This window comes from Heterodontus francisci, chromosome 17, assembly GCF_036365525.1.
Source record: "Heterodontus francisci isolate sHetFra1 chromosome 17, sHetFra1.hap1, whole genome shotgun sequence".
In the NCBI taxonomy this organism is placed as follows: domain Eukaryota; kingdom Metazoa; phylum Chordata; class Chondrichthyes; order Heterodontiformes; family Heterodontidae; genus Heterodontus; species Heterodontus francisci.
Window position 1 is genome coordinate 38,829,244 of NC_090387.1, and position 12,519 is coordinate 38,841,762.

General features: G+C 41.9%; 1 protein-coding gene across 1 annotated transcript in view; it reads right to left on the reverse strand.

Annotated features, from left to right (window-relative positions):
- jph3b (junctophilin 3b) overlaps nt 1-12,519 on the reverse strand; it is a 155,520-nt gene that overhangs the window by 3,117 nt on the left and 139,884 nt on the right. Inside the window, exon 4 of the mRNA XM_068049893.1 lies at nt 3,435-4,321. Coding sequence (XP_067905994.1) covers nt 3,435-4,321 — 887 coding nt within the window. The remainder of the gene's footprint in view (nt 1-3,434; nt 4,322-12,519) is intronic.

The following is a 12,519-nucleotide window of genomic DNA, read 5'->3' on the forward strand; positions in this document are numbered from 1 at the left end:
TAACAAATGAAGAAAATTTATGGCACAGAAGGAGGCCATTTGGCCCATTGTGTCTGTGCCGGACATCTCAAATCTTTCTTTAAACTATTTCCCTGCAAATGACGCATCATATTTCACATCAGCCTCACTTAGTTTATCTCATCTCTAGACTATAACAGTACTAGTACAATGTAAGACATGTATTTGAAACCTTGTCACAAATCTTTTTAGCACAATCTTGCTGCTGTAAACATAATGAAATATGTGGGATATATGCCAACCCCAAATAATCTTGTTATAGATATAAATGACTTGGACTTGGGTATAGGGAGTTGAATTTCAAGGAATTCAGATGATAACCAAACTTCTCAATATAGTAAATAATGAGCAGGATAGTAGCAGACTTCAGGAGGACACAGACTGGTGAAATGAATAGACACGTGAGGATAAGCGTGAAGTGATGCGCTTTTGAGAGAAACAAATGGAGAGGTAGTATAATCTAAATGGTGCAGTTTTGTGGGGGTTGCAAGAGCAGAGGTACCTGGGGTACATATTCACAAATCTTTGAAGGTGGTAGAGCAAGTTCATAAGGTGGTAAGGAAAGCATGGGGTACTTAGCTTTTTAAATAGAGGTATTAAATACAAAAACAAGGAAGTCATGCTAAACCTTGACAAATCTCTGGTTAGGCCTCAGCTGGAGTATTGTGTACAATTCTGAGCACCACACTTTAGGAAGACATAAGGGTACAGAGGAGGCGTACAATGGATAAAGGAGTTCAATTATTTGGAGAAGCAGGGATTGTTCTCTCCTTAAAGCAGAGAGATTAAGGGGAAAACTAATAGAGGTATTAAAAATTATGAGGGGTTTTGATAAAACAATCAGGGACATACTGTTTCCTCTGGCAAGTGGGTTGATAACCAGTGGTTATAGATTTAAAATAATTGGCAAAAGAGCTAGAGAAGGAATTAGGAGAAATTTCTTCACACAGAAAGTTAAGATCTGGAACATACTACCTGAATCAGACTCCATAGTAACTTCCAAAAGGCAACTGGACATGTGCTTGAAGAGGACTAATTTACAGGGTTATGCGAAAAAAGTTGGGGTGCAGGATTAAATTGGACAGCTCTTTCAAAGAGCCAGTCTGACAGACCAAATGGCCTCCTGTGCTGCAAGATTCTATGATTCTATGAAGTATGTGTTTCTTGGGTTGTATCAGCACAAACTTAAACTTCCACTGATGGGATTTTGAAAAAGGCAGAATCAGATTTTCTAAAGCAGGTGAAAGCAACTTTCATATGAATGGCATTGGAGGTTTTAATGCACTACCTGCCTTTACCGTAAAATTGATATAGTAATGAAATATAACTTTCATGTATTGATTTTTCTGCAACATGTATGATACAACTTTGATATGACTGGTCTACTCGCTGCTAAACTATTTAATATGGAATGTACCCTGCTGCACTGCAGGACCTACACTGGTTATTTGATTGCACCTGCTGAGTTATTTGATAGATCAATGGATATCTGCTGGGTAAGTATATCAAGGGATATGAAGTGAAGGCAGCTAAATAGAGCTGAGGTACAGGTTGGCCATGGTCCAACTGAATTGTCAAACTGCCTTGAGGGGCTGAATCCTGGTCCTCTGCTCTCCCATGAGTTAAATTATTTATTTAATAGCTTATTATTGAGTCTTGGTCAATTCTCATTTGTGAATTCAAAGCCACACTATTACTCTCTATCTGTCAGATATGTATGATCTTCTACAAGCAAACAGTATTTCCTTATCTTTTCTGATTTCACAGATTGCAATCAAATTAATAAAAAAGCAAAACTTCTAATTCTATTATGCTAAGTAATTGGATGTCTTCCCTTAAATTTATTCAGTGTACCACTTTACAGCAATTTTGTTGTGTATTTTGTGTTAGAGGTAATCCAAAAGTATAATACTTTTAAAAGGATTGAGACTGATTTTTTTGCAGATGATGGGTTGCTTATTTAATTTTATAATGATTTGACCTGAATTATGCAAAGTAAAACCATTTTCTAACTAACAGCCACATTGGCAATAAGAGATTGTTACTAGGTGGATAGAAAGGGGCAAGCGATGCCAAATTTTTCAAATTTCAGTAATCAGCTTAACACTTTAGCAGAAATCCCTCCCTCCCATTGAAAGTGCGGTATTCCCTTTCCTGGCCACTATTACTGCTTGCAGCTGACAGTAACATCACACTGTCTGCAAACTTGAAAATTCAGTATAAAATCTCAGTGGACATGGTAATTTAAATCTGAAGGTTGCTTCACTCATTGGGCTGAATTTTATGCAGGCAGCAGGAGTCCCAATGGCTGGCCAGAAAGGCAAGGGGAACCCCGCCACAGCTGTTTGGGGGACCGCGACTGCATTTTACAGCGCTCAGGCAGTTAACTGCCCAGTGCCGGGTCCCCTTCCTTATAGCTGCTGGCTAATCAGAAGACTGGCAGCTCAGCAATCTCAGCAGAACTTCTGGGTGTGGTGGCCACTGCTGGTACTGCAGCAGGTCCGGGGCAAGCAGTAACCCAAGAGCAACGCTGGAGACCCAGAGTGAAGGTAAGTGAGGCAGGCAGGCAGTCTCGCTGGGGGCAGTCAGGATTAAATTGGGGATTTAATTGGGGGATGGTGTTGGTGCAGGGGTGGCCTTTGCCACCTGGGACTCTCCGTGGGCCACAGATTGCCCAAGCAGGTGGGTCCCCACATGGTGGGGCTCCCACCTGCCACTGGTAAAATACCAGCCATGGTGGGAAGGAGTCCTTAAGTGGCCACTTAAGGGCCTCAACTGGCCTCCGGGTGGCAAGGCCATCCTCGTCCTTCCCCACCCCTGACAAAATTCAATGGTGTCGGGAAGGCAACGGGCACCCCACCCATGCCTTCCCTCGCTATTTTGTGGGTCCCCCCGCCTCCCTGCCAGTCCCTAGAGGGCTGATAAAACTCAGTCCATTGCTTCTGTTACATTAAACTGGCTTGTAGAATATTATTTTCCATAAAATCAGTCAACTGGAATCATAAAATGATTGTGCCAACCTGTTTTGAAGTTTTACTTTGATATCTATGAACTACAAGTAAAATTTACAGGTTGAATTGTAAATAATGATTATATCATCTTTATATTTTTTGTGAATTTTTGTGCTTATCAAAGCATGGGATGGCAGTGCTGGGAATTGAATAGACTGTGAGTCTGATGCATAATGGGAAGTGGACCTTACAAGTCAGAGCTACTGTTAGACCTTGTTGCTTGTTACCGAAACATACAGGGGTTGCACTTGTACCCAGGTAGCTTCAGTACGAGTACAAGATTGTCATCACCGCAAGCAATCACTTTTCATAAATTTTACTCCTTTTCCCAAACTTCAGTTTGATTCGATCAAAGTTGAAAATAGTTGCTGCTATTTACAAAGGTAAGTTTTGCAAACTACTTACTGAATTAGATTTATATTGAACCATCACTTCCTCTTCACACTGTGGTATCATTACTGACTTTGAATTTGGTGACGTACTAATATCATGCCTTGATGGTCGAGGCTCCAGCTTTACATTCATCCTCAGGGTCTCCAGCCTTTGTACATTGGGCTCGGAGGGGGACATAGGTCTGAAGTTCTCTTTGTTTTGTGTTGTGGGTTTTAGCCTCTGAACTCCGTAGCTGAGAAAGTCTGGATGGTAATCTTCCATCATGTTCTTGGAGCTGAGATTACTGTAGTGTTTTTCTGAAAATGGATCTTGCACATAGGAATCCATGCGTTGTAGGGGCTTCATTTCCATTTCGTAGTTGCTAAGTTTTTCTTCGTCCTGCTCATGCAGCTGGCTACCTGAATCGTGATTATGCAACCGATAGGATGTCCATGAAAAGGTCGGTGACTCTGTCCCTTTTCTGTCAGTGGGTCTGTGTTTGTATTTGCATTCATTACCTCTTTCCCTGATCTCCTCAGCTATTGATGGTGTATTCGAACGGCTGCTTCCTTTGCTTCCTCCCCTTCGATTGCCTGTTCGCTGCTTATCGTTCCAGTTAATAGGTCTTGGGTATTCACCCCTTCCTCCTTCCAGCAACACCTGAATGTCTTGCCCTTTGTCATGTTCTGTGTTGACTTGTCTCACAAGCCTTGAATTCTTTTTTCTGTACTTTGGTGGTGAGATGGATGGTGAGCTGGATGATCGACTTGGCACAGGGCTGTGTTCTGGAGTAAGATTTGGGGGTGTTGTTCCTTTCCTGTAGAGCTCTGGACTCTCTTCCTGAGGTGGACTTTCTGATGAAATTCTGTCTATCTCATTCTCAGTTGAGTTCTGGTGTTTCGGCCTTTGATACTCAATTCCTGATGAAAAAACAATTTCAGCATTAAATTTTCAATAGGTCCTTAATATGCACACTCCTACCCCTCTCCCTAACATCTAAATCACTGAATATTCATTTAAATGAGAATGATGCACTGTTTCTTACTGATCTAATTATGAATGGGAAGACTTGTAGTACCTCTTAATACATCTCATCATCCATTATGCTGATTATACAACCTTTGCTCATGACATGCTGATAACCATTACCCTTGTTTGGAAATTATCACTCTCTATCTCATACAATGGGCAGTATTTTGGTACAATAGCCTCACACTATAGCAGTCATTGATATACTACCATCACTAACCACATTCAATGGCATTACCATCACTGAATCCCCCACTATCAACATCCCATTGACCAGAAACTGAACTGGAGTAGCCATATAAATACCTTGGCTCCAAGAGCAGGTCAGAGGCTAGGAATCCTGTGGTGAGTAACTCACCTTCTGACTCCCCAAAGCCTGTCCACCATCCCACAAGGTACAAGTCAGGACTGTGATGGAATACACTCCACTTGCCTGGATGGGTGCAGCTCCAACAACACTCAAGAAGCTTGATACCATCCAGGACAAAGCCCACTTGATTGGCACCCCATCCACAAACATTCACTCCCTCCACCACCAACGCACAATGGCAGCAGTGTGTACCATCTACAAGATACGCTGCAGCAGCGCACCAAGGCTTTTTCGGCAGCATCTTCCAAACCCGCGACCTCTACCACCTAGAAGGACCAAGGGCAGCAAAAATGCTTGGAAACACCACCACCTGCAGGTTCCCCTCCATGTCACACACCATCTTGACTTGGAACTATATCGCTGTTCCTTCAGTGTCTCTAGGTCAAAATCCTGGAACTCCCTTCCTAACAGCACTGTGCATGTCCCTACCACACATGGACCACAGAGATTCAAGAAGGCAGCTCACCACCACCTTCTCAAGGAAAATTAGGATGGGCCTAGCCAGTGACGCCCACATCCCTTGCATGAATAATAAAAAAAAATTACATATTTTTAATAGCTCCCTCACCACTACAAAACTCACACACTATTTACGTTATTGCCTCTTAGCCTAGTAATACACTTTCATACAGTTCACAACACCTACTGCAATTTTGAGTAATATTGACCACTTCAAACATTTTTTCTGGTCAAGCTCATGTACCAGCGCACCTCATTTTCTGTAAGCACTGCATGAAGTAGAAGTATTGCCCTCTTGTAATGAAAAGTCATAATATTGCAATGTCTTTCTCGAGAGTAAATCAAAATATAGGGTCGATTTTCTGTGAGGTGTACAGCAGAGGCAGGAATACTGTGCAGCAGGTCATCTACATGATGTAGTGCATGTGGCCATTTCTGCCATTTATGGTGACTTCTGAGGAACTGGGATGCCAGCCTACAACAGGCACCTTGCTCTTTTGAATATGCTAATCACAGGCCTAACCCCTGATGTAAGATCCCAATGGCAAATTCTATAAATATCGGGTGGAACATGATTCTCAGTTCTTCCAGGTCTTCAGCAGCCTAACTAAGGACAGTTGTTGACTGCTGAAGAAGAGGGGAGTTTTTTTTTTAAACTTGCCTTTAATGTGCAGCGTTCCTCCTGGCTCCACATCAATATTGCAGGCTGCTGTCTCGTCTGATAAAAGGTCATTGACTTGAAATGTTAACCTTTCTTGCTCCACAGCTGCTGCCTGATCTGTTGAGTATTTCCAGCATTTTCTGATTTTAGGTCAGGTTTCCAGCATCTGCAGTATTTTGCTTTTGTGTTAACTGGTCTTTTATTCTTTTTACTAATTGTGGGATTTTGCTGTACACATTACAATCACAGTGACTGCATTTCAAAAGTAATTAAATCGGCAGTGAAGCAAATTGGGACATTCTGAGGATTTAAAAGGTGCTACAAAAATGAAAGTTCCTTCTTTTAACAACATGCTTAAAATAGGCATCTTTGGTTCAGCTTTCCATGTGTAGACTACCTTCTTTTTGGACATGAGTTTGATTCTGGGATTAGTCAGTGTTTCATACATTTACTAACATACTACCTGTTATCAAAATTCACTGCTGCCCTCCTGTCCTGTTCTTGTCTCCTGTTTTCTCAGCACATTTAACCTCAGATACCAGTTCTCATAGATGGAAGGTAGGAGAGGAGATGAATGTGAAAACTGAGAGGGAAAATATAGCTATGGGTTGAAGGTCAAATAAGAAATGCTTTAGCCCTGTACTACAGCATTAATTCCAGTGACCAGGCAGTGGATTATTATTTATTTGATAGAATGTTCCCATTGCTTTCTTATCAAGATAACATTACTCTACCTCCCCCAGCTGTTGAATCAGTATGAATTAAAATGATGTCAGCCATCTATTTATAGCAGAATGTTCTTTTTAATAATTACTTTCAAGAAAATTGTGGCTATTTCAAATCATTTTATCATTTAATGTTAACATCTTGTTCGTGCTGTATTCCTTTACTTGTGTGGGCAAAAAGTGCATTTTTACTATTGTCATGATCCTGTCTTTTTTTTTCTCCAGAAAATATGCGATGTGTCTTTAAGACAGCAAAGGATCATTACTGCTTTAAGAACAAGCAAGCCTCAGGAGTTACCTAGAAGGTGCATTTTGGTTGCCTTGGATACAGCCACCCAGACTGAGGATCAATATACAATGTTGCGATTAACTTTTAAACTGGCTTTTTATCTGAGACAGGCTGTTCTAACAGACTGACAGCTGGGCCAGCATGAACTGAACAGAGATCTCTGTTAATTTAAACTGAAGGAAGAGAATTTAGACTGTGACTTTTATTATCCCTCAAAATTCTAAAGCCAGATTGATTCTATTGAAAGTGGTTGTGAGTTGTTGACCTGCTGTGGTCAACACTGGAAGAAAGAGAAGTTTGAAACTTCAGATGTCGGACTGTTTTCCTTTCCTCAACAGACTCAAGAAGATTGTGAGTGGATTTTAATCAGAAGATTCTTCGTTGGGAAGTGTAAATCTGCACGGACACTAATTTTTCCTATTTTTTTAAATGTTGTTTTTATCTTAGTGTTTAAGAATTTCAATTTTCTAATAAATGGTTAATTTGTTGATCTAAAGACACCTGGTTTGGTTCACTTCATTTGGGGGTGAAGAGATGGTTCAATTCGGCAATGATTTTCTTTAATTTGGAAAGTTTAATGTGATAAGTTAGGTGATCTGTGGAGTGATGGAACTGAATTGACAGTGTGTTGCTCCCACCACAATCAGAATCATATATTTTGATTGGGGCTTTGTCTAGAGCAGTCGTGCCATATCATATTAATTGGGGGCTCACTCGCGATTGAATCATATTTTAATTAGGTGTCTCATGTCTGGGATCAGAATCAGACTAATTGGAAGACTCGTGTTTGAAATCATATTAATTACTTGTCCCTGGGATAACATTTAATTTCTGTTGCTTTTGGGATCATGTCAATTGGAAACTCAATTGTTGGGATCTAAATCTAATGCCAATTACAAAGAAAATAAAAGAACCAGTTCTCTTGTATAATAAGGTACTGTCTATACCATTGTAATGGCATTAGTGATTGCAGCAGAGTTTTTGGGAAAGCAGAATGTTTCTCTGAGTGACTTGATAACTTTAACTAAGGACAGCGAAATTGGGGTTGGAATTGAAATTAGGTGCCAAAAATGCAGCGATAATTGACATAATAGCCAAACATCTGGAATCAGTAGAAGAGGAGGATGATAATGATGAAGGGGAATATGAGGAACAAGAAAGTAGTAGGTCCAAGAGTGATGTAGTAGTATTGGCTAGGATTCAGTTAGAAATGAAAACATTTGAATTGGTAAGAGAGGAAAGGTAAAAAGCAATAGCAATGAGAAAACTTGAATTGGAGGAAAGGGAGAAAGAGAGAGCATTTCGGAGAGTAAGTGAAAGAGAAGAGAGGGAATTTAAGTTAAAATATATCGAACTAAGACAAAAGGGTAGTCTTGAATCCAGGGAAAATTTGTGTCCGGAAGAATCTGAATTTAGCACAGGACCCAGCGAAAAGTTGTTTACATTTATACAGGTTCTTCCTAAGTTTGAGAAAAGGGATGTAGAGGCATTTTTCTGATCTTTTGAAAAAAATAGCCAAAAGAAAGCTGGACACTGCTTATGCAGGGCAGGTTGGTAGGCAGAGCTCATGAAGCTTATGTCATGCTTCCTGCAGAGGCTTCTGCAGATTATGAGATGGCAAAAAAGGCTATTCTCGCTGCGTATGAGTTAGTCTCTGAAGCTTACCGTCAGAAGTTTAGGAACTTACGGAGATTGGCTGGGCAGATATATTTAGAATTTGAGAGTGTGAAGCAAATTACTTTTGACCACTGGATATGGGCATTAAAGATAGGAACCACATCTGAGAACCTTTGAGAATTGATTCTCTTAGAAGAGTTTAAAAACTCCATTCCTTCAATAGTGAGAACTCATATAGATAACCTGAATGTTTTGAAAGCTAAGCAAGCAGCGGAAATTACTGATGATTTTGAGCTTGTAAATAAGTCAACCTCTTTTGTCTGTCACCCCCATAAACCAGAGAAGGATAGAAAGTGGGAGAGTGAAAGGAAGGCAAGTAGCTGGGGACAAGAAGAAACAACTGGGAACACCCCAGGATCACCTCCTCAGGTCAGAAAGGAAGGTGCTGAAGTAGAAGTGAGGTTCATAAGCCAAAGTGTTATCATTGCCACAAAATGGGCCATCTTCGTTCAGAGTGCTGGAAATTGCAAAGTAAACACATAGGACTGGTTGGGTACGCAAAGCTAGTGGAGAAGAAAAGACTCTGACTGAGAGTATAGCAGACCAGGCTATCGCTTTAATGACAGCTGTAAAACCAGATACTAAAACTAAAAGGAGTGTAGAGGTTAAGAATAAAATGCATGAGAGTTATAATGATTTTTTGTCAAAGTGAGGCAGGAAAACCTATCATTATACTCAGGGACACAGGAGCAACCCAAATAAGGTTTCCACCAGAGACCACCTCGAATGCTCAAGTTTTAGTTAATGGAATTGGCAGGAGTATATACCCATACCTTTGTATAAAGGGAGTGACTTAATATCTGGGATAGCAACAGTAGGTGTTGTCCACAGTTTGCCAGTAGAGGGAATTGATCTACTCCTAGGAAATGATTTGGCTGGAGCAAAAGTATTAGTTTCTCCTAGAGTTACAGAGAAACCAAGTGAAATTAAGGAAACGGAGCAATTACAGGAACAAATTCTGGAAATATTTCCTGCGTGTGTAGTCACCCAAGCAATGGCTAAACAGGCACCATTGTCGGAGGTAAAAGGGACACCACAAACAGAGAGCCAAGCAACCTTGTTTGGGGATTTAGATTATTGCAGCACAGCAAGCTGATCCAGAGATATATCGAATAGCACAGACGGCTCTATCAGAAGCTGAGGCGAAAGGAGTTCTGGAAGGCTATTATATGGCAAACGTCGTTTTGAGGAGGAAATGGAGACCACCTCATAGATCTGCCGCCGAGGACTGGACAGTTGTTGAACAGATCGCGGTTCCACCTAAATATCGCCAAGGATTATTAAGGTTAGCACACAACATTCCTTTTGCAGGACATAGCGGAATTTGGAAGACCAAATCATGCATAAGCCAACATTATTACTGGCCAGGTCTTACAAAGGATGTGAGACAATTTTGTAGGGCATGCCAGACCTGTCAAATGGTGGGAAAACCACAACCTACCATAAAACCAGGGGATGAAATATTAGTGTTGTTACCATTACAGGGAGAACCATTAAAAGCACATTTCAGTGGCCCATATAGAGTGATCAAAAGCATGGGTAAGGTAGATTACTTGATTGACACCCCTAATTGCCGGATGAAGAACTGGTTGTGTCACATCAATATGCTAAAGCAATATTACCGCAGGGAGGAGGATAAGCCAGTACAGGTATGTTAGGTAATCGGGACTGTTGAGAAGGAAAAGGATAGTGAGGATGAGGTAGAAGCAGACCTAGGAAATTCTCAGATTGAACCTCCAACTATCAGGTTAGTGAATACAGAATGGTGAGGAAAATTAGACAATATGCTTTTACACTTAGAGGCAAAACAGCCTGAATACCTAACCAGGCTTTTCACAACATTTCAAAGCATTTGTAGGGATGTACAACCTTAGCCACACATGTTGTGGGTATAGGGGGAACCATTCCTTTAAAACAACATCCTTGCCGCTTAGGTCCAGACAGACAGGCCCGAGTGGAAACAGAGGTACAATGCATGCTGAAGGGCAGCTTAGTTGAACCCAGTCAGGACAGCTGGAATTCGCAGGTGTTCTTGAGACCTAAACCTGGTGGGCGGCTCAAACTTGCATAGACTATAGAAAAGTAACTGCGGTAAAGAGGGCAGACTCCTACCCAAATTTTCATTTAAAGGACTGTATGGACAAAGTGGGCAACACCACGTGTCTTAAAGAGACAAATGTGTTGGAGGGATCCAGTCAAATTCCTTTGACACCCCAAGATAAGAAAAAGTCAGCTTCTGTTATACCGGACAGGGTTTTCTAGTATCAAGTGATGCCACAGAGGTTAAGGGGTATTCAAGAAACTTCTCAGAGAATAGTAAACTCAGTGGTGGCTAAGGTGATGGAAAATAGGGACACTTGGAAGGAAAATATGAAACAACTGAAAGACTATGCTTGGAAATTTGAAATGGGTTAATTGAGACAACCTTTTGAAAATTTAAAGCCGAAAATGTTCCGGTGGAACTTGTTGCTGTAGTCCTAACATTTTAGAAAAAGTGAATATGTGTAAATGCGGGGAAAAAATGTGTTCGTGTTTTTTCAATTTGTACTTTTTACATTGTAATGAAATGCATTTCGGGAATGGCGTTTCATTCCGCAGGGGCGGAGGTGTCACGATCCTATCTTTTTTCCCCAGGAAATATGCGGTGTGTCTTTCAGACAGCAAAGGATCGGTACTGCTTTAAAAACAAGCAAGCCTCAGGAATTTCTGAGAAGGTGCATTTTGGTTACCATTGGATACAGCCATTCAGAGAGGGAACCAACCAGTTTCAGAAGGTGCTTACTGGTTGCCTTGGATACAGCCACTCAGAGACTGAGGATCGATATACAATGTTCTGATTAACTTTTAAACTGGCTTTTTATCTGAGACAGACTGTTCTAACAGACAGACAGCTGGGCCAGCATGAACTGAACAGAGATCTTTGTTAATTTAAACTGAAGAAAGAGAATTCTATTAAAAGTGGTTGCGAGTTGTTGATCTGCTGTGGTCATTACTTGAAGAAAGAGAAGTTTGAAGCTTCAGATTATTTTCCTTTCCTCATCGGACCCTGGAAGATTGCGAGTGGATTTAATCAGAGGATTGTTCATCGGGAAGTGTAAATCTGCAAGGACACTAATTTTTCCTAATTTTTAAATGTTGTTTTTGTCTTAGTAGCGTTTAAGAATTTAATTTTTCTAATAAACAGTTAATTTGTTGATCTAAAGACACCAGGGCTGAAATTTTAGCGGGTCAGATGGTGGCGTGGGGATGGCGTAAAATTGAGCAGCAGGTTCTGGGAGGCCTACCCACCCCGCATCTGCCTCCGGACAAGTTTACGGCGTTGTGCGGTGGTGGGGGGGGAGTGGGAAATGGCAAGCCCGCCCGAGGCCAATCAAGGCCCTTAAGTGGCCACTTAACGGCCACTTAAGAGCCCTCGCCCGCCTCCACGGGTATTTTACCCGTGGCAAGTGGGCGTGCTGGGGACATGAAAGGCCACCCAGCGATAGCTGCTGGCCTTTCTGTGCCCCGGTGAGGGGGTCTGGCAGTTGGGCACAGAGTGCCCGATTGAGGGCCGTCCCCACTTCCCAACCCATCCCCGGGACCCAAGACACCCCCTCCCCCCAAACGACCATTCCAGCCTCACCAGGGAAGGACCGATCCCTCTGGTGAGGCATGCTCCTACTTATCTTCCCTCCTCGATCCATGGCGTCAGCTGGGCTGCAGTCCCAGTAGTGGCCACTGCACCCGGTGATTGGCCGGCAACTCACTGAGGCGGGAGCTCCTCCCTAAAGTGGATGGAAGTCCCACCTCAGGACAATTAAAGCCCGGGGATCGTAAAATACGGAACGGATCCCCAGGCTAGGCGGAAGCGGGTTCACCACTGACTTTCACGTCAGAGTCTGGCTCCCGTCCATCCACTGTAAAATTCT